Consider the following 23,949-nt stretch of genomic DNA (forward strand, 5'->3'; position numbering starts at 1 on the left):
CTGGGAGTCTATGTCCGAAGGATCCAAATTCTTTACCAGGATATCACAAGTACGGTTTTTTGCCCAGCTGGAACTTCGCCTTCATTTCCAATCAGTGTTGGAGTCCACCAAAAATTTGCACTTTCGACTTTGCTGTTCATTCTGTGTATGGATACAGTAATTCAGACATTCAAACATCTCATACCTGGAAGATTTTATATACTGACGACATTTTCCTTGCGTATAAACCCCGTCAGAACTTAGAAGAAAGGGTACAGGACTGGAATGATAGCATGAGTGAAATAGATGGCACCATTAATGTTAACGGTCAAGATCTCGTTACAATCACCAAGTTTAATACCACGTTCCTACATCAGCTGAGATGGCGAAATGCTTCTTGATGCTCGAACACAAGTAAACTCAGCGTGGTTGAAATGGTGGCAAATCACCAGAATTCTCTGGGACAAGAAAATACCCGATTATATCAAGGGGAAAAGAATAAATCCATAGTTAGACTAGTTGCAGTCTATTGTTCAGAACACTGGCCAGCCTCAGTAAGACATGCGCAGGTCTTCCATGGAATGTAAATGCTGCGTTGATCGTTCGGACATACGAAACTCGACCACATCAGAAGTGAGCATGTCAGACAACAGATGGAAGTTGTACCAGTTTCGGACAAGACGCGAGGAGCTCGCCTCAGGTGATATGGACATGTCATGAGAAGAGAAGGTCGATCAGATACTAAGACAGCTCTTCAGTGGAACCTAGGAGGAAATCGAACTGTGCGGCCGTCCCAAGAAACGGTGGCTTCATCGTCCGAATGAAAACATTAGGATTGTGGCGATGCCCTTAACAGAAACAAATGGAACGTAGCGTACCGTGCAGTGTCGTGGGATATACGCCAGGAAGAAGAAGACTTGTGTTTGTTCCAACACAGCGTCATAACAGCTTCAGCCAAATTATTGTAAACTAGTGTGTCGTCATATTCAGCATATTGAAAGCTAGGTGACAGATTCAATTTACTGTAAATTGAACATATAGGTCTATATACAGAGCCCACAGCACTACGTGAAGCAACTATCAAGTAGTTATTTCGAAGTAAAACAAATGAAATTCAAATGTTGCAAAGTTTTATTTCAGAATATTTCCTTTTTTGTACTCTGTCCTTTCGTGTGGGACAAGAAGACGGTTTCTTTGTAGTAGCAGAAAATAATATAACAAAAAACAAGAATTTTATCGAGCTTTATCTTTGCAGTATTAGTATCTCACGATGTCGAAGATATACATTTTCATTAGCGCCAAAAACAAGCGTCTTTTTGACCTTCAATGCAATAGTTAACAAATTGGTTACCAATCTAAGGAAACTCTATGTGAATGTCGTCGAAATATACGCCACTCGTACTTTCTTGTGATAAGTGTTCGCTAACTAGCTTAGTGGAAACTGAAAGCAGCATAGCTACAACTGTAAATAAGTAACTAATTGTTTTCAATTACGCTAAGATGCCGGAATTTTGACTAGCACGAGTTCCGTTTCCTGCCAATAAATCTACTGACATGAGGCTGCGCATTTTAGAAGCTTCGAATACCACCGGACTGAGCCGAGATTGAATCCGCCAACCTGGGCATGGAAGGTAAGGACTTTCCCGTCTGAGCCTCTCACCGAGTGGTGGTGCTCGTGGTGCTGGTGGTGATTATTGTTTTAAGAGGAATAACAACTAGGTAGTCAATCTCTCTGAAACAATTAGCGAAAACAAATTAAATTACAGAACTTACTGTATGGGGGAGTCTGAAAATGAATTAAAAAATAAAACAAAAACTGATGATCCATCAAGTTCATGTTCGTCCTCAGAGGAATACATTTGAAATGTTCATCTAGATTGCTGTGTAATGCTTGTTTTCTTCGTCCCAACCCTCAATAATCAGATGTAGTAATTTCATTCGGAATTATATGAAAACTTGCTACACCTTGCAGAAATAATTCCAAACATACAAGCTGGTATCTTCTTTTCTTCATCAATTATTTGCGTTCTTCACGTTTGGAAGCTGTCATTTTCTGGGGATATTTGGTATGAGATAATGGGATAATTTTATTAGCTCTAATGTCCATCCAAGAAACCGTAAATTGTAGCCTGTATCTACCTTTGTAGATTGTAACAAAAAAATTGTAACGTGTCAGTTTTCTTTGAATGAATAAATATAAGAAAATGAAACTTACTGTTTATATCGATCGCAGTATAAATAAATCCGGAATATCTTGAAAAGGTCAGTTCTTTTTCCTTTTGCGATTATAGCGTTTTGTTTTAAATACTACACCCCACACAGCATTTCGCTGAGTAGTGAGGAGAGCTTCGTAATCACAATTTTGCCGGCTGCCGAAACCTGTCGCACTCCTCTGGGGCAATGATTAATGAACGATTGAAATGAAAATCCACAACCTGTTTCCAGTCATTTGACCGGGTCAGGAATTGAATGAATGAAGCCCCCTTCTAGCGGCGAGGATGGGAATTGTGCCGGCTGCCGAGGCCTGTCGCACTCCTCTGGGGCAATGAATAATGAATGATTGATGAAATTAAATGAGATTGGAGACTGTTGCTGGAATGAAAGATGACAGGGAAAACCGGAGTGCCCGGAGAAAAACCTGTCCGGCCTCCGCTTTGTCCAGCACAAATCTCACATGGAGTGATCGGGATTTGAACCACATAACCCAGTGGTGAGAGGCCGGCGTGCTGCCGCCTGAGCCACGGAGGATAAACAATGAAAATCCACAGCCTGTTTCCAGTCATTCGACCGGGTCAGGAATGGAATGAATAAAGCCCCATCTAGCGGCGAGGATAGGAATTCTGCTGGCTGCCGAAGCCTGTCGCACTCCTCTGGGGCAATGATTAATGAATGACAGATGAAATGAAATGAAATTGGAGAGTGTTGATGGAATGAAATATGACAGGGAAAACCGGAGTACCCGGAGAAAAACCTGTCCCGCCTCCGCTTTGTCCAGCACAAATCTCATATGGAGTGACCCCGATTTGAACCACGGAACCCAGCGGTGAGAGGCCAGCGTGCTGCCGCCTGAGCCACGTAGGACATATTTTCTCATATCGTCATTATGCGTAACTATTGAACACTAGTGTATTTTAAGCCCACGGTTGTTTCTTTCCCGCTCCTATCCCTTTCCTATCCCATCGTCACCATAAGACCTATCTGTGTTGGTGCGACGCAAGGCAAATTGTAAGAAAACCTAGCATATTACATCATAGTCTACGTGAAAATCGACTTCATAATCGACTATTTGATATGCAGTACATAATGCCTACCTTATAGAAAGCGGAAAATTTGCGTAAGTTATTAAATAACACTTGCCAATCACGGACGAGTTTCAGCTCACTTCTATCGAGATAATCACGACACATTACATCTTAAAATTCCATGGTTTGCATCACCCAGTCCCAGTGAAAAATGTTTAACTCTATTAGAAGAATAAACAACCGTGTCTTTTTTCTGACACATTAACAAATTGGAAATGCTGTTATTTTAGGTAATGATGATAAGTTTCTTACATTATGTCTTCCATGTTGATGATGTAATACACTCTAATGGTCGTATTTGTCTTGTTACAGAAGGAGATGAATGGCTCTTGTTCCGACAGAATGCGTAATTCACCAGCCGCCACTTCGAGGATCTCACACTTGGAGCATTAAGTGGAGGCTTGGACGATAAGCATCTGAAAACAGTCTCTCGATTTGCCAAGGTACACTTATGTTGTTGTGAACATCATATTTTCATACTTGGAGATCTTGATAACACCATGCATTTGTCAGCTGGCTGGATACTCTTCAACACAACCACGATGATTGTGAGAAAAAAGTATTGTAGATACTCCGGTAGTTTATAGCGATTAGATTTTTAGTGATTATAACAGATTGTGCATTCGATAAGGCTCACTATTATTTCCAAAGAAGCGTAGAAATTTAAGGGGTCTTGAAATGCTTGTATTTTTCGTGTGTGTCTACGTAGTATGTTCGATTCTTTCTCTTGACACATACCAGGGTAAAGTATAGCTTCCATCGAAACCTCAATCTCATTTGTAGGCATGGCGGTGTGGAAGCTGCTGAGGTATTGGTAGCGCTGAATAATGTCGTACACTGCACTAGTGCGCCTAGATAGTTTAAAAGCCGTTACTCATGGGGTCAGACAAGATGTAATAGTGCTTTCTGGTCCAGTAAGAAAAGCAATGGATAACTACCCGCCAGGGTGAGTGGCTCAGATGGTAGAACAGCTAGCTTTCTGATCCTATGTAAGTGGGTTCGATCCTCTTCTTGTCATTCCACGCATGCCTCATTTTGTACCACCGTCGATTTTCTTATAGATTCATAACCTCCGGATCCAACCAACCTCCGAGCTGACGATTTAACAGAAGAGAGACAGATTGAAGTGCGTCTTACTCGGAGGTCCTACTTAGCGCTGTCTACTGGTGCCATTGAACATCATAACACGATGGTTGCAAGAATTTTTTCCTAGAATATCCTACCGGAAACATTACTATATACCACCCACTACATTATAACATAAAAATAACGAGTTTAAGAAGGAGTTGCAGGTTAGAAAGATATGGAGTAAGGAATGTTTGTGGAAATAACGATGGATTGAAGGAACTTACGAGAAAATTGAGTTAATCAAACACAATCAGCTAGGTAAGGATAACGTGTAATTGTACGGTGATTCCAGTGAGTATGCCATAAGACTTGATTCAAAGGAATGCATTAAAGATGGTATATGCAATATAAAGTTTATAACATTCTTTGGTCTTTTACCTGAAGGTGGAGATGATAGAGAAAAAGATACTGCGACTTTAATTTGAGACTAAGATCTAATGAGCATTGCTTTCCCTCTCACCTTATAGATTTGGCTGATGTCTTAAAATATTCTGCGGGTCTACTTCCCCCGTATTGGAAGAATAATTGTTGAGAGGATTGCAAAGCTCGTTGGCTGAACGGCCGACGTTGTTGTCTTCGGTCAAATGGTCCTAGGTTCGATTCCCGATCAGGTCGGGGATTTTTAATGAGCCACGAAGTGTCATTTCTAGCATTTGGAGACACGAGATGTTCGTCGTAGACAGGTGCGACTCAACATCTGGATGTTTGCGTCCATTACATTCTCATTTATATGCAACATATCACACTACCAAACTCACAGAAACACAAAATAGTGAATACGTCCCTCCATATGGCGTCCGCGTCAAGAAAGGCATGCAAATATAAAAATAACCGTAATCCACATGAAGAGCCGACTCCACGCCAATTAGTAAAAGGCCAAGAAAAAGCAGAAACACAAGAAGAATCGTAGAACCAATTGGCGGAAATATTCACAAGTGACCACTGATTCTGCATCCCGATATCATGTACAGACATCCTGTTTGTAAACAACGCGCAAGCCTACAGAACTACTAGGAAGTGGAGCAAAGATATTTCAACTTGGCCTCGTACATCTTCTCGGAGAGAAAAAGCAATCAATATATCGGCATAATGGAGAATGGCCATCAAACGTTCTGCTGTAGGTCTCAAGTAATGGTATATATGAAAGAATGGACAGCACCGTCGATAGTGCTAACCCCTGGCACACACCTACTAGCATAGGAAATCCTCCAGAACACCACATCCGGCAAGTGGCGTTCCAATTTTAATTGTAGGGCACACGATCAAAGGCTTTCTTCAAAATACTAAATTTAACTGCCTGATCAAAAGTTATTAAAATTCCCCTCATGCCGCGTGCCACTGATAACAGATAAGACGGCATCGTTTTACGTACTACGTCTATGCAAATATACTTCTTATTTCTCTTACCAAAATCAAATGATATAGTAGTTTCAACTTACCCCACGAAGAGGCCAGTTGGAGCCACGGTTCGCATGGATGCCTTCTGTTATTGCGCCGTTGTCAGACGAAAAGAGGATGATTGAATCGTCCAACATGCCGTTGGAGCGCAGAGCGGTAAGTACCGCACCCACAGAGCGGTCCAGTTGTGACACCATAGCTATGAAGCAAACATAGGAGACGTGTTTTACATGCGTGCATGCGTGAGTCGTCAGTAAGGGAAATATTACACTCAGAACTCTCATGACAAGCAACATATTATCCGTGACCCCGTGGTTTAACACAGGATCACATGGTTTTTCATTAGAAGTGGCCAGAACATGGATAGTGATCGGAGATTTTCGGCTAAAGTTGATGAGGAAAGGGACTAGGCTATTCATGGTATCCAAACGCTGTATGCCATATATATACTGTATATATAAGCTTGTACGTAGATACACAGATTGATAACTGGCAAAGTTAGGGACATGTGCCCCTGACCTACACTTAATCAGGAATACATGAGTAACATAAAATAAAATGAGAAACTGGAAAGACTTACTATGCTATTGTGCTATCTTACTGTAATAAATGAGCACTTTGCTTCCCAAGTACAATAATATAAGACAAACGAAATTAAAATACAATAAATAATAATAATATTAATTAAGGACTGTATCTTCTTATGGGTTTTTCCATTTCCAAATAATTGTATGTTAAATATAAATTTTTTCCCATATCAATTAAGGTCAAATCAGGCGACATATTGTTTAAAGTCCAACTTTATTTTAAATGAATTTTCTAAGATTATTTCCCAAAAATAAATAGCATCTGACAAGGAATATGATTACACAATTGCTGTTAAGCACAACAACAACAAAAAATGCCAACAACAGAAATAATAACAAAAACATGTTCATATCCATACTCGGAACTGAAAGTAGAGTCTGACCGTACAAACATAAATGTAAATGTCACTAAAAATTGCATGTGTTTGTGACAGTATTATAGATAGTTTTAATGGAAACAACTACATGAAGTTAGTTGCTGACAGTTAAGATAGAATAAATTTAATTCTATTATTTTCTAAATGTGAAACTTATATTTAATATTCCACATTTTCTGTTCACTCTACAGTATATATACAGTATATATTGGGCCAGCAGAATTACCCGTCCTCATAACAGGTTAATTTTAAAATATTTCGTCATTCTTTTAGATATAAGAAAGAAGTTACCTTGCAATTGTCGGATGTCTAGAGAATCAGTACTTGAGTTGTTTATGATTTCTTGCTTTTTTGAAGTTTCTTTCACTTCACATTCTCAAGTCAATTCGTGTCCTCATCCTGAGGCGGTACAGCTCTTTTTAGAGCACACCCCCATTGGAGGTGAGCTGCATGTACCATATCAACCACATACCAGCCCTCTTGCCAGTTTTAAATTTCCTGCAGTACCGGGAATCGAACCCGGGCCACCGAGGACGGCAGCTAATAACACTAACCGTTACGCTACAGAGGACTTCACATTCTACTTTGCTATCTCAGCCAAGTACGAGAACTTTTTCTTATAGGTATCAGTTGTCGCTGTTGAATAGTTACTCGTAAAAGAGTGAGCACATTGCTTTGCGTAAGTTCCTTACAGGTACACGTTTTCAAAAACAATTGAACCTATAGATATAATGTTTATTGTGAGTATACATGGTCTGTATTTACATGGGAAGTGAATTGTATTTTGATACCTTTTCGTACCGACACAGATAGGTCTTACGGCGACGGTATCATAGGATAGGGCAAGGAGTGGGAAGGAAGCGGCCGTGGCCTTAAGTAAGGTACAGCCCGCAGCATTTATCTGGTGTGAAAAATGGAAACCGCGGAATACCATCTTCAGGGCTGCCGGCTTTGGGGTTCGAACCCAATATCTCTAGAATGCAAGCTACATGGCCCAAAAAGCGCAGCCACTCACTTGGTTTGATAATTTTTTAAATTAATTGTGATATAATATTAAATGCCAATAACATACACTACGATGCGCTCGTTCTTCCTCTTTTTTCGGCGACTCCGCGGTATAGGAGTAGCATGCCTACCTCTCACCTCGAGGCCCGTGGCTCGATTCCCGGCTAGGTCAGGGATTTTTACCTGGATCTGAAGGCTGGTTTGAGGTCCACTCAGTCTATGTGATTACAATTGAGGCGACCCTCGGTCTAGAAAACCAAGAATAACGACCAAAAGGATTCGTCGCACTGAACATACGTTACCTCGTAATATGCAGGCCTTAGGGCTGAGCAGCTGTCGCTTGGTAGGCCAAGGCCCGTCAGGACTGTAGTACCATGGGGTTTGTTTGTTTGTTTGTTTGTTTGTTTGTTATAAAGTACCATACGGCTTGAACCTACACGGGTTGGAAGATACGTGGTTCACTACATTAGCTCTAATTTCCTGGCTATGTTTGTCTGTACTGTACAGAATGAGGAGAAAAACAACGACCATCTCCCCTGATAGCCACCACACAGTGAGGAACCACTGCCCATCAAAAAATGCACATTCCGCAGGCATACTTTAATTAAAAGCATGTTGAAATAATGGATTATCTCGTCCTTGGCTACATCTAGAACATAAAATCTCTCATCTCCAATAAACGGAACAAGAAAGAAAAATCAGAGTTGCCTCCTGTTTCGTCTCAAAATCTGCCTGCCACTGTAAAAACCAAATCACGGCGAGTGATAGAAACACCACTACAGCTGCATATATATTAACTATCATAGCAGTCCGCGACTTATTGCTCCAAAATATTGCTTATTTTCGTGTTTTATGCACTTATTTTCCCCCTTTGGACAGTCATCACCAGCAAAATACCCGATGACGCTATTATAGAGACATTGACTGCCCGCGCTCTTGACTACGGGTAGGAAGAGTGAATTGCGTTGCAACTGTGCATTTTTCAACGGTGGTAAAATTCTGTGTTAAACGAAAGGGAAAAAAATGTAACTATGTTGTACTGAAGAAAATAATCTTATTAACAGAAGTATGCCAACATATCTCATTTGTACAAGACACATTAAGTTTAACAAACGGAAAATCTCATCTTAATATATACCTGCATAAAATAGCAATTTAATAAAGAAAAATATTTAAAACATTCAAGCTGTTTAAGCCTTTTTATTCGTAAAATTATCAGCGTTTCTCCCAGTGTAGCCGTGGGCTCGTCATTTGGATTGCTACACCTTTCCAAGACGCGGGCAGTTAGGGCGTCGTCGAGACACCACTGCAAGCCACAGATGTAGGACAATGCAGTGACGATACACTAGGGGTAATGGTACCTCAACTTGTATAAGTGGCTGCCTTTGGATTTTGAATGAGAAGTGTTATAATTTATTTATAGCATTCGCACTTAGTAGGCCTACTGAAGAATAAATACACTCTTTTTAATATTACACATAAATATCATATCTTAAAGTTTAACGATCTGAAACTTAGATCTTAATTAAGTGTCAGCGTAAACCGTGGCATCACAGTTTAATTATTTATTTAATTATTTACTTAAGAGATGAAATACAGTTTCACAGTACAGCATAAAATCTAGCAACGTTTGAAGTAAGCACCAGGTACGCGATGTGCTGAACCAATGATATGATAGCGTCACAGTCATTTTGGCTAGGCATTGGTCTATGAAAGTGTCTTTGCAGTACTTCATCGTAAAGTGCATTTTAATTTGTGATCAGACAAATAACTTCTCTGTCGAGGTTTATTTGCTGTACTTTTATTAAAATAAAGAAAGCTGTTTCCATATCTGCAAGGAAATAAATGTGGAAGGTGACGCCAATCTATCTTGACTCACTACGCCATTTCCACTCGACACGGTAATCAAATGCAACGTTAGTGAATTGCAAGCAGCCCTCGCTACAACTTTCAAATCCCACAATCTCCTTACCTACAACTGGATCGGTGCAACCACTGTGTCTCCTCGGTTGAATAACGCTGCCCTCGTCCCGTAATCCGGGGAGCTGGTTATTTTAAAAAATATTCCTTACATACTACTTATGATCTAAGATCAGGCCATTATCACTCTCATCAGTTAGGTGGCTTCCGAGATATCGGAATGAGCGAACACGTGAGCATTATTTCACATATACTGGGTGGATATGAACTCTACCGACAAACTTTCAGGGATTCAGGGATGTATGCTGAGAGTTTTATTATAATGGACCATTGTCCTCAGCGGCGCGTGACCACGTAAGTGCAATTCGTTCCTTTTGGTTCCCCAACGACCTTTGCAGCTACTTCACACGGACTGTATATGTTTTTTTTTTTTTTTTGTGACCAGACCGTACCCTCTGGGGTGATTTGAAGAGCATAATTAACTATATCTCACGTCGAAACTTCTATAGACTTGGTTGTTAGGACTGTTGCAGTCGCTGAAGATCTACGCCGATTTCCAGAGATGCTAGAGCATGTGCCACTGACCATAATGCATCGTTGTACAGTCAGCGGCTGAGTCCCAAAATGTTCACAGGGTGTACAAGGCATGACAAATTGTGTATGTCAGTGTAGCGTTATTGAAGTGCTCATTTAATTAGTCATTTATTCGAATGTACAAGGAATATTCCGTTTTATTTAAGTCTTGATATCTGGCAGGGAACATCTACATTCATCAGGACATGTCGCATTTTCTACAGGGAGCTTGGAACACGGGTTTGTTTGCTCGCCAGCTATGTTTAGAAGGAAGAATTTCGACATGACATATACAAAGCAGAACGAGGAAACAATGGACCTGCAACGGCCAGAACCAACGGAAAACATTTCGGAAGCCCGGCGTGAGGCTAGAGTAGCTCGCAAGATTCATTTGAAGCAAGCATCAGGTACGCGATATGCTGAACGAATGATTTGATAGCGTCACAGTCATTTTGGCTAGGCATTTGTGTATGAAAGTGATGCATAAAACAGCGTCTGAGAGGACGAATTAGTAAAAGCGACTAGCGCGTGGGCTAGCGGCGAGATTCTGTGCAGGTAACGTCGTGAGAAGAAGTGTTATTTACGTGAGTGCGAGTCAGGACTTATGTACCTTGATCGTGTGGGGACTTGTAACTTTTGTTGAAGACGCTCAGACTGCATTTAATTCTATTCAAGATTTTAAACTTTGGGAGAATGGCATTTATATTTTGATTTCCAGAGGGAAAGAACATACATACATTATCATTATAGACTGTTATGCCTTTCAGCGTTCAGTCTGCAAGCCTCTGAGAATTTACTGAACGTCGCCACAATCATCGATTTGCAACTAGTGTTGTGGCCTCATTTAGTTCTATACCTCTTATCTTTAAATCGTTAGAAACCGAGTCTAACCATCGTCGTCTTGGTCTCCCTCTACTTCTCTTACCCTTCATAACAGAGTCCATTATTCTCCTAGGTAACCTATCCTCCTCCATTCGCCTCACATGACCCCACCACCGAAGCCGGTTTATGCGTACAGCTTCATCCATCGAGTTAATTCCTAAATTAGACTTTATCTCCTCATTCCGAGTACTCTCCTGCCATTGTTCCCACCTGTTTGTACCAGCAATCATTCTTGCTACTTTCATGTCTGTTACTTCTAACTTATGAATAAGATACCTGAGTCCACCCAGCTTTTGCTCCCGTAAAGCGAAGTTGGTCTGAAAACAGACCGATGTAAAGATAGTTTCGTCTGGGAGCTGACTTCCTTCTTACAGAATACTGCTGATCGCAACTGCGAGCTCACTGCATTAGCTTTACTACAGCTTGATTCAATCTCACTTACTATATTACCATCCTGGGAGAACACACAACCTAAATACTTGAAATTATCGAGCTGTTCTAGCTTTGTATCACCAATCTGACATTCAATTATGTTGAATTTCTTACCTACTGACATCAATTTAGTCTTCGAGAGGCTAATTTTCATACCATACTCATTGCACCTATTTTCAAGTTCCAAGATATTAGACTGCAGGCTTTCGGCACAGTCTGCCATTAAGACCAAGTCGTCAGCATAGGCCAAACTGCTTACAACATTTCCACCTAACTGAATCCCTCCCTGCCATTTTATACCTTTCAGCAGATGATCCATGTAAACTACGAACAGCAAAGGTGAAAGATTACAGCCTTGTCTAACTCCAGTAAGTACCCTGAACCAAGAACTCATTCTACCATCAATTCTCACTGAAGCCCAATTGTCAACATAAATGCCTTTGATTGATTTTAATAATCTACCTTTAATTCCATAGTCTCCCAGTATGGCGAACATCTTTTCCCTCGGTACCCTGTCATGTGCTTTCTCTAGATCTACGAAACACAAACACAACTGCCTATTCCTCTCGTAGCATTTTTCAATTACCTGGCGCATACTGAAAATCTGATCCTGACAGCCTCTCTGTGGTCTGAAACCACACTGGTTTTCATCCAACTTCCTCTCAACGAATGATCGCACCCTCCCTTCCAAGATGGCAGTGAATACTTTGCCTGGTATACTAATCAATGAGATACCTCGATAGTTGTTGCAATCCTTCCTGTTCCCTTGTTTATAGATAGGTGCAATTACTGTTTTTGTCCAATCTGAAGGTACCTTACCAACACTACACGCTAATTTTACTACTCTATGAAGCCATTTCATTCCTGCCTTCCCACTATACTTCACCATTTCAGGTCTAATTTCATCTATTCCTGCTGCCTTATGACAATGGAGTTTATTTACTATCCTTTCCACTTCCTCAAGCATAATTTCATCGTTTTCCTCCTCCCCATGAGCTTGGCTGTTTGCAACACCACCATGATGATTTCCTTTTACATTGAGAAGAAGTTCAAAATATTCCCTCCACCTCTCTAGTGATTCCCTGGGATCTATTATGAGTTCACCTGAATTACTTAAAACACTGTTCATTTTATTTTTCCCTCCCTTCCTAAGATTCTTTATTACTGTCCAGAAAGGTTTCCCTGCTGCTTGACCTAGCCTTTCCAGGTTATTACCAAAATCTTCCCATGACTTCTTTTTGGATTCAACAACTATTTGTTTCGCTCTGTTTCTTTCATCTACGTACAAATCCCTGTCTGCCTCGGCCCTTGTTTTGAGCCATTTCTGATAAGCCTTCTTTTTACGTTTACAGGCTGCTCTCACTTCATCATTCCACCAAGATGTTCGCCTTTTCCCATCTTTACACACAGTTGTTCCTAGGCATTCCCTTGCTGTTTCTACTACAGCATCCCTGTATGCCACCCGTTCACTTTCTATATCCTGAACCTGCTTACTGTCTACTGTTCGAAACTTCTCACTAATCATATCCATGTACTTCTGTCTAATTTCCTCGTCCTGGAGATTTTCTACCCTTATTCGTTTGCAGACAGATTTCACTTTCTTACCCTAGGTCTGTAGATACTTAGTTCAGTACAGATCAGATAGTGGTGTGTATCATCGAAAAATCCGCGAAAAACTCGTACATTCCTAACAGATTTCCTGAATTCAAAGTCTGTTAAGATATAGTCTATTATGGATCTGGTACCCCTAGCCTCCCATGTGTAGCGGTGAATAGCCTTATGCTTGAAGAATGTATTCGTAACTGCTAAACTCATACTAGCACAGAAGTCCAGCAAACGCTTCCCATTCCCATTAGCTTCCATATCTTCCCCACATTTACCAATCACCTTTTCGTATCCTTCAGTTCTATTCCCAACTCTCGCATTGAAATCGCCCGTTAGCACTATTCTATCCTTGCTGTTGAGCCTGACCACGATGTCACTCAATGCTTCATAAAACTTGTCAACTTCATCCTCATCTGCACCCTCACATGGTGAATACACGGACACAATTCTTGTCCTAATTCCTCCCACTGACAAATCTACCCACATCATTCGCTCATTTACGTGCCTAACAGAAAGTATGTTGCGTGCAATGGTATTCCTGATAAAGAGCCCTACCCCAGACTCTGCCCTTCCCTTTCTAACACCCGTCAAGTACACCTTATAATCCCCTCTCTCTTCCTCATTATATCCCCTTACCCTAACATCACTTACTCCTAGCACATCCAGATGCATCCTCTTTGCTGACTCAGCCAGTTCTACCTTCTTTCTTCCGTAAGCCCCATTAATATTGATAGCTCCCAATCGAATTCCACTTCGTTCGCCAAGTTGTATCCAAGGAGTCCCTCTCCTGTCAAATGGGAGTGGGACTCCATTACTCCCATAGGTCCGAGGCTTGCTTAAAGTATTCTGAGCTCGGTAAATTCATGAAGCAGGATGCTGCCCTACTTGCACATAGTCCAAGTGAGGATCTCTCCTCTAACGGGTTATGGACCACCGGTGGATTGTATAGTCCTAGCCGCCTGAGCACAAGGAGGGCCACGACTCAGAATATGTCCGAGATGCCCACTCCCATTCCATAGCAACTGGTATCCCGAGTCTCAGGACCACTTACTAGGCCACTCAGCCGTAGCCCATGGTTCACGAACTAGGACGTGACTACAGTAACCCATAAAACATGAACAGTTTCAGATAATAATTTCAGTGCATAGTAGCTTGCCTGTTTAGATAGATTTTTCGAAGCCATAAACTTCACTATTTCCAGTCCAGCATTTAAATGGGAAATATTTGACCTAGTTACGGCGTTATATAAGAAGAGTTTTTCAGCGGCTGAATGGGAATTGGTTTTTCACGGTCATTGGAAATTATCCCGGCAGTAGTATTCTAGTAACTGGCAGGTAATCTTGATCCAGTTTTCTACACTGTGAACGACGGGATGTTTTAGACAACATCCAGAAGCAGCGCCGGAGTCTACGAGATCATGTTTCTACGCCAGGATGGAGACCCAAGGATTGACCCAGTTCTATTCTGAATGCACGACATTCGGTATGGCTTATTAAACACGATGGGGTGCCGGCTGTCCCGAAGGCAGGCGGGAAGAGTCAATGAAATACATAAACTCTAAATTTTTAATATAATTCTGTTTGTGTGCACGTGTTTTAATGTTGATAACGGGGATAGGTTAGTTTCGATATTTAATTCTAGTAGGTTTAGCTTCTGTGTGAAAGGACTACGTCCTATTAAAGTAAATGTTAGGAAGCTTGTAAAAGTAAATATAATTGTAACGTAAATGTGGACCGATTGGATGAGGTCGCAGTTTATTTTCTTTTCATTTTATCCAGATTAGCTGAATGGTTAACTTCTTTTCTTTTTACGTGTCAAGTTTCTTGCTTACTCTCATATATTTTTTATTTGTTTTCCTTTGATGTTTGAGATGCAGTGTACGTCTCGGGGCTTAAATGTAAATATAAATAAGGATATAAATTAAAGCCAGGAGAGATTAGATTAAAGTATTATTAATGGGAGCTCAGAGTGTACGAAAACACACCGTCACGTTTTCTGGGAGTTATTGCATAATGTGTGAATGAGAATATGTCAGATGGTGGAGTTTGGATCCACAAAATTCTGGTAGCGTCATCTTCATGATCATTTGAGTATAAAGATGAGTGTCAATTAGTGATTAATTTACGAGTTCCTCGTACGTAGTTGCGTATTTCAAGTTCCGAATATTAGAAGCAATTTTCTGTAAACTTATTGTTATTACTATTGATGCGAGTTTCTCGAGTTGTAGGATTGAGATATTTCAGCAACTTTCAGATGCTCAGACATGACTGAGTGTCTATGTGGCGATTTTTAGTTTCAAGTTATGGTATTTATTACAGAGTTGACCACTTTATCATTCAAGTATAACTTTACGAGCGCGAGTGTTTTGATTTGTGACCAGCGCGGTGTTGTTTCTTTTCATGCGAGCGAATGTTAGACGACGTCATTTATATTTTTATCCGTTTTTGGCAACTTCAGGACATATGACATTTTGTGTGATTATGTGTAAGAGGACGCGTATCTCATTTGAAGGGCCTGCAGTCTCATGATTGTGTGACTTGCCTCGGGTAGACGACTGGTGAGCAGCGTGTGTTAAGAGTTGGACCCTGTGTGTTTTAATATTTGCTGCATTATTTTGGGAGACTGAATCTCCGCTTTTGAGTCATTCCGTCGTGTGTTGCCGAGGGTGATGTGTGTGTCTACCGAGGAGAGGTTTATTTTATCGGCTTGTACTTCGTGATGATTTTTATTGGTTTTTGTCCATGTTCCCACGGTTGTTGCAGTAGACGAGATTTTTATAAAGATAACCGCGCTGAGGAATATTTTGTGTCTTGTAATATTTTTCAGGAAACAACGTTGAATTACGTGTTGGAAGTTAAAGCCTACTCTGTTAATTTTTAATGAATTTGTGTCATGTAATTTATTCCAGGAATCTACGTTGATTTGTGTATGTCGTTATAAAGTCCACCAGTTGATTGATTTTGTGCCATACCATTTATTTCAGGAACCTACGTTGAAAAGGAAGTTTTTAAAGTGTGAAATTTACGTCCTTATATGTTTCCAACAAGACCTTAAGTGAATGAAAATTGCGTAAATGCATCATGCTTTTCTTGGCGAGCCCTGAAAAACATGACATCATGTTTTTGTTTCTTTGATGGCGTATAATTGCCATTTATGTGTGGTTCCGATTCGCAGGATTTTTGTGCTCATGAAGTTGCTCATGATTGAGGTGTATATATTTTGGTAGGATGTTTTACCACTCAGGGTGTTAAATATTGTACAGTTAGGTTAGTTTCTGTCTCCCCTTTGCGCATTAAATCACGTATTTTTCTAAAGGTTAGGGACCCGAACTGCATTGTCAAGTGTGCAGGAAAGCGGAATGTACTCATCTACAGTTGAAAGTATTAAGAAATATAAAGCCAGGAGCGTGGTGCGAGCACTCTAGCCAAAGTGTAAAATTAATGAAAATTCACGATTTTGCTTTGTAATATTAAGTATGTGTGTCGGCATAATTTTAATTTTTATTCACCATATGGACTTTATAATGTTGAGAGAATAATTGTGAGGCTTGTAAATTTTTGACCATTTGATATTTTTTGTTATTTTTCATATTTTTCTTGTTTATTTTTAATAAACAGATTTTTTCCTCTAAACTGACGTCATGCTTCGCCTTGCTTTATTTACAGATTTTAGTTGACCTCACCATATCCATTTTAGTTATATGTTCCACATCAAAATCCAGGGTGTATATATTTTTAAGGCATTACTTATCATAGTTCGAACTGAGCAAGCCTGGGAGCGGCTGACGTTTCTGGGACAAATTACCTTGATGATCGCCTGTACTTCTAAAATTAATGGATTACAACTAGTTACAACAAACTTCTCATAACTGACTATAAATGAGGTATATAGAAGGCATTTAAAGATGAAAAGTAAGAAATTCATATTTTAATGCACACATTTAAAGATAAAGACTAGAGTAAAACACTACTTTGAAAACCCTATTTATTTTACATAGCAGTCTTTTACTGGACCCGGTTCCAGTTATCTAGTAAACACCACTCGAAAGGGCCTCTTTTATTTGTGATTACATTTCTGCTTAGAACAAACTCTTCAACTGGTGTATGTTGCAGTAGGATAGTTATGCAGTCATGTCTTCACATACTTCTCCGGCTTAAATCGGCCAACTGATAGGGCATTTTAATGAATTAAGAGAAGTAACAGATTTTAACCCTCGCTCATATTCTACAGTTGAGCATGTCTATGTGGGCATTATTCTTGGGACTGGTAACAAATCATCTGAGAGTCTGAGACGTCTACGACTCCAGGATTGTCTGCCAAGTTCCTTAAACCTTGTACCGGTATTGCAGAAGTTCATTCGACTCATTTTGATTAAAATGTCTACAGATTCTTCTTATTTCATCTTCATCGTGATACAAATCTCCTTTCATGATTTTGATAGGATAAATTATTATAATGTCTCGTATTAGTAAATAACCTGGACCTCATTATGTCTGAATGAATTGTTCAGTATTTATTGAAACTACCTTCGGATTGTGTTCAAGTATGACATTTTGAAATACACCACAGCGTAGTCGGAATGTTGAAAATGGAAAGAAACCAAAGTAGAATGTGTACAAAAAGAAATAGAAGGCATACTCTATTGAGTGGAGTTAGGTAGGAGGTGTTACGGCGTAAATCCGCAAATACCCTCGACTACAGCACTGTGTACAGTGTGTGCTGATCAGGGTGATCTATGAACATTTTAAACTTCTGCTACAGAGACACAGATATGTACAGAATGTGCAATAAGAGAATAGGTCTTAAGCAGTAATGTAACAATAGCCACGTGTTTTGCCTGAACGTTGTTGTGTTACTCATGTAATTAGTTAAGTAATATGTGAATATCTGTTGCTGTACGCATGATATATGGTAGTTATATGGTAAGGAGTAGTTGATTAATTTAATATTAATATCTCAGTCGATCAGTTGAGGTCACATTTCTATCACATCAACACCCATTTACTCGGTAACGAGCCACCGGAGACCATGGGTCCCTGACATCAGAACACTCAACAACTTCTGAAAGTTTGTCGGTAGAGTTCATATCCATCATCTACCTAAAGGGCGAGTCCCTCAAGGGTTGCCGTCCTTCCTGCATGACGTCTGTCGGTAAACGAGAGTGCGATCGTCGTCACACCGTTCCCGCACACCCGTAGAGAACTCGTCAATTTCGGTGAATGGATAATCGGATTGAAAAGCAGGTGGAAAAGCAATAATAATTACCCTATTACAGTGTCTTGAAAATTCTCTTCCTCAGCCTGTAGGAAAGCGTTGTAGCGTGTGATGATATTCCGGTCCACTCTCTGAAATTCAACCTCAAAATTCTTCAACATTTCGGTGTGAATTGCATTTAGAAACCTACAGCACAAGAAAATACGCTAATCAACACAATTCAGAAGCCATGAAGAGCACTAAACCGACCAATTACTGCTGTATAAGAAGCAAACACGCTGTACGGAAGCTTATCGCAGACTAGCCGAGACCAGGACATTACTGGGTGAACTAAATGGGCCAGGTGACTACCGCATCATCCACTTGCCTAGACACGGCACAGGACATAACCGACAACTCGACTGAGATTCACAGTGCACTAGCTGTTCTGACTCGTCGTTGACAACAGTAATGCCATTGAGTGCAGGTGAGAGCCAGCAGAATAGCTAGAGCGCACTTCAAGTATCAACAATAGTCAGCCAGTGTAATGTTACGTTTTAGGAGGCTTAGAACATTGTTGGCAATCGTATTATTTTGACGTACAAGTAGAATACGTCTATAGTTTCGGAACTGTACTTGGGCCTGTGAGCGCTACAAAAACATAAAAGACTTGAATCGAAATAATTTCTAGATAACACTTTAGACAACAGTGTTCAATATCTCATTTTGAAAAGGAAGAATAGGTGTACCCAACAAGAAGAGTCTGGCCTCAGTTGGACATCATCGGCTGATGTATAGCGCGCCAACTTGAGGTATTAAAATCACCATGCTGCGCGGCTAACAATTAGTAGTCTATAAGTTTGGACTCCTTTAGATAATACGTCGTCGGATATGTCGTTTTATTCATCTCAGTGAGTTTTACAAGTTTCCGGTGAAATATATCAAATAGTGAATATACTGTATTAGAGAAATTGTGGTCTGAAAACTGCGAAAATTTTCTTTCTGTCTCAAATTGTCGTGACATGTAGGCAATACGTATAAATGGCTTCAAAATAATCGAAAACGAATTCGGGAGGACACAGTGATTTATCAAAGTAAATTTAAAAGTTCAAAACCACCAGTGCCCAGCGTCATTTGGCTTATCGGAAGCACTTCGAAGTTAGGGCGGGCGAGCATCGTGAGACGAGTTACGTGCTACTGGAACATCTGCTGCTCCAGTGCTGGAAAATGATTTGGAACTCAAGAATGAACATACTGATCACCCTGGCCATATTGACTTTGCCTTGAACATTTGTAAAATTGTTTACAATTTACAAATCAAATGTCAACAATACAATTTCAAACCTAGACTGGCTAAATAATTTTTGGAATACTGTACCTATCACGTCATACGCATTCTACGGCAAATCTTATAGTCGTGATCCCGACTAACCCGTTCGAATTTGTTCTGAGGGCAATTGAGGCGTTCCAATTGTACAGCAGATGGTCTGAGTAGCTCAGACGGACGATCGCTAGTTTCGCGCGGAACTTAGTCGTACCGAGCTCGATAGCTGCAGTCGCTTAAGTGCTGCCAGTATGCAGTAATACGATATTTCGCAATTTTTCGCTAAGCTTTTAACATTCAAAGACGGATTATTACTGCCTACTGGCCACGGGTACGTATTGCAAGGCGCAAGTATCTCGTAAGGGGTCGAGTAGGGAGGAGTTAAGGATACGAAATTGGGGCTAAGAAGCAAAAAGGCGCGAGTATGCAAGTGCACGTATTTCTTTCACCCAGTGCAAAACTTTTTTCCCAAAGCGACGACCTATGATTTTTTGAGCTAAATACTTCCCGAAAGTCCAATTTATTTATTAGTTAGTTATTGTATGACATATACATGAACGGTACAATAAATTACAGATTTATATCTACATTATTTACATAGGTAATAGCATGTGGCTTCACCAGGAAAAATTCGCTTGTTTCCCCATTGAAACGTCTCAGTGGGCATTCTTGTGTGATGTGCTTCCCAGCACCACAGTCGCAGCAGGATGATGACTTTTTCCTCCGTTTATACAGCAGATTTGCACACACACCATGGTTAGTCCGTATCCGGTTTAACTTGGATCATACTTTCCGAGGTTGTTCAAAGCCAGGTACCTTCTGTGTAATGCATGGCATATCTAAGGATTCTGCTGAAGCAAATTGTCTCCATTCATTAGACCATCTCTCAGTCAGATTGAAATTACTGGTTATAAGGTTCTCCACCATAGAGGTGGGTGGACGTCTTGACTTGAGTCTGTCTATATGTACGTGGGGATATCCTCATGAATGGGCAATCTTTCATTATTCTGGATCTTATTGTATTCATTCATCAGAGCAATGCATCTACGGAGGGAGGTTAGAGGAATATGGCTTAGTGCGGGCAACCATTGAATTGGAATTGATCTGATCGTGCCCGTGATCATTCTCATTGTGTCATTTAACTTAACATCTATTCTCTTCACATGAGGACTGTTCATCCAGACGGGGGCACAATACTCCGCAGTAGAGTAAAGTAGACTTAGAGCTGAGCAGCGTAAAGTAGTGGCACTTGAACCTCAAGAAGAACCACACAGTTTTCGACTTATGTTGTTACGTGTCTGAATCTTGGCAGCGCTCTTTCTCAAATGTTCTTGGAGAAACAGTGTTCTGTCGAGTGTAACACCTAGATATCTGGGGTGTCTATTGTGGCGGACGAGAGTGTTATCGAAGTATACTTTGAGGTCCCTTGAAGCCATTCGGTTGTTCAGATGAAAACAAGAAACTTCTGTTTTACTCATACTTGGTTGGAGTCTCCATTTTCGAAAGTATTTTCCTAAAACAGAGAGATCTTTTGTCAACCTTACTTCTGTCTGCCCGAAACATAGAGAGCCACACATCTGCATACCCAAATTTCCTGGATCTTGTGGATGGTATATCTGAGATATATAAACTGAACAAGAGTGGGGCAAGCACTGAACCTTGCGGAGTCCATTATTTAGTTTGCTGGGTGTACTGATTTCACCCCCCATGACTACACGAAATGTTCTGTCACGCAGCATGTTATTTAGAAGATGAGCCAGACTCCAAACCCCCCCCCCCCCATGGCACTACAGCCCTTGAAGGGCCTTGGCCTACCAAGCGACCGCTGCTCAGCCCGAAGACCTGCAGATTACGAGGTGTCGTGTGGTCAGCACGGCGAATCCTCTCGGCCGTTATTCTTGGCTTTCTAGACCGGGGCCGCCATCTCACCGTCAGATAGCTCCTCAATTCTAATCACGTAGGCTGAGTGGACCTCGAACCAGCCCTCAGGTCCAGGTAAAAATCCCTGACCTGGCCGGGAATCGAACCCGGGGCCTCCGGGTAAGAGGCAGGCACGCTACCCCTACACCACGGGGCCGGCGACTCCAACAACCGAAAGTCCAAATTAATACTTAACATCAAATTTCGAGAAAGTGTCGAGGGAATTTTCGAGGTATTAGGGAAGGTAATCTATCCTAATAAATGGAAGTCAGTGTACATAAAGGTAAATCTAAAAACGAAAATATAAATTCACTGGTCTTAAACCACATATACAGTACTGCCGACCCCAATTAACTGGGAACAGGCAATAATAATAATCATCATCATCATCATCTGTTTATCCTCCAGGTTCGTTTTTTCCCTCGGACTCAGCGAGGGATACCACCTCTACCGCCTCAAGGGCAGTGTCCTGGAGCTTCCGACTCTTGGTCGGGGGATACAACTGGGGAGAATGACCAGTACCTCGCCCAGGCGGCCTCACCTGCTATGCTGAACAGGGGCCTTGCGGGGGATGGGGAAGATTGGAAGGGATAGACAAGGAAGAGGGAAGGAAGCGGCCGTGGCCTTAAGTTAGGTACCATCCCGGCATTTGCCTGGAGGAGAAGTGGGAAACCACGGAAAACCACTTCCAGGATGGCTGAGGTGGGAATCGAACCCACCTCTACTCAGTTGACCTCCCGAGGCTGAGTGGACCCCGTTCCAGCCCTCGTACCACTTTTCAAATTTCGTGGCAGAGCCGGGAATCGAACCCGGACCTCCGGGGGTGGCAGCTAATCACGCTAACCACTACACCACAGAGGCGGACAATAATAATAATAATAATAATAATAATAATAATAATAATAATACATTATCATTATAGACTGTTATGCCTTTCAGCGTTCAGTCTGCAAACCTCTGTGAATTTACTAAACGTCGCCACAATCCTCGATTTGCAACTAGTGTTGTGGCCTCATTTAGTTCTATACCTCTTATCTTTAAATCGTTAGAAACTGAGTCTAACCATCGTCGTCTTGGTCTACCTCTACTTCTCTTATCCTCCATAACAGAGTCTATTATTCTCCTAGTAACCTATCCTCCTCCATTCGCCTCACATGACCCCACCACCGAAGCCGGTTTATGCGTAGATTCATTGCTAAATTAGCATTTATCTCCTCATTCCGAGTACCCTCTTGCCATTGTTCCCACCTGGTACCTTACCAAAACTCCATGTTAATTTACTACTCTATGAAGCCATTTCATCCCTGCCTTCCCACTATACTTCACCATTTCAGGTCTAATTTCATCTATTCCTGCTGCTTTATGACAATGGAGTTTATTTACCATCCTTTCCACTTCTTCAAGCGTAATTTCACCAACATCATTTTCCTCCTCCCCATGAGCTTGGCTGTTCGCAACACTACCAGGATGATTTCCTTTTACAATGAGAAGATGCTCAAAGTATTCCCTCCACCTCTCCAGTGATTCCCTGGGATCTATTATGAGTTCACCTGAATTACTCACTCCCCTCCTAAGATTCTTTATTACTGTCCAGAAAGGTTTCCCTGCTGCTTGGCCTAGCCTTTCCAGGTTATTACCAAAATCTTCCCACGACTTCTTTTTGTATTCAACAACTATTTGTTTCGCTCTGTTTCTTTCATCTACATACAAATCCCTGTCTGCCTCGGCTCTTGTTTGGAGCCATTTCTGATAAGCCTTCTTTTTACGTTTACAAGCTGCTCTCACTTCATCATTCCACCATTCCATCATTCCATCTTTACACACAGTTGTTCCTAGGCATTCCCTTGCTGTTTCTACTACAGCATCCTTGTATGCCACCCATTCACTTTCTATACCCTGAACCTGCTTACTGTACTGTTCGAAACTTCTCACTAGTCATATCCATGTACTTCTGTCTAATTTCCTCGTCCTGGAGATGTTCTACCCTTATTCGTTTGCAGACAGATTTCACTTTCTCTACCCTACTTCTAGAGATACTACTTCACTACAGATCAGATAGTGGTCTGTTTCATCGAAAAATCCCCGGAAAACTTGTACATTCCTAACAGATTTCCTGAATTCGAAGTCGGTTAAGATATAGTCTATTATGGATCTGGTACCCCTAGCCTCCCATGTGTAGCGGTGAATAGCCTTATGCTTGAAGAATTTATTCGTAATTGCTAAACCCATACTAGCACAGAAGTCCAACAAACGCTTCCCATTCCCATTAGCTGCCATATCTTTTCCACATTTACCAATCACCCTTTCGTATCCTTCAGTTCTAT

General features: G+C 41.0%; 1 protein-coding gene across 1 annotated transcript in view; it reads right to left on the reverse strand.

Annotated features, from left to right (window-relative positions):
* The window catches only part of LOC136877934 (arylsulfatase B), a 289,271-nt gene that overhangs the window by 52,470 nt on the left and 212,852 nt on the right, over positions 1-23,949 (reverse strand). The window contains exon 7 of the mRNA XM_068228776.1: positions 5,849-6,006. Within this exon, the coding sequence (XP_068084877.1) occupies positions 5,849-6,006 (158 nt within the window). The remainder of the gene's footprint in view (positions 1-5,848; positions 6,007-23,949) is intronic.

This window comes from Anabrus simplex, chromosome 1, assembly GCF_040414725.1.
Source record: "Anabrus simplex isolate iqAnaSimp1 chromosome 1, ASM4041472v1, whole genome shotgun sequence".
In the NCBI taxonomy this organism is placed as follows: domain Eukaryota; kingdom Metazoa; phylum Arthropoda; class Insecta; order Orthoptera; family Tettigoniidae; genus Anabrus; species Anabrus simplex.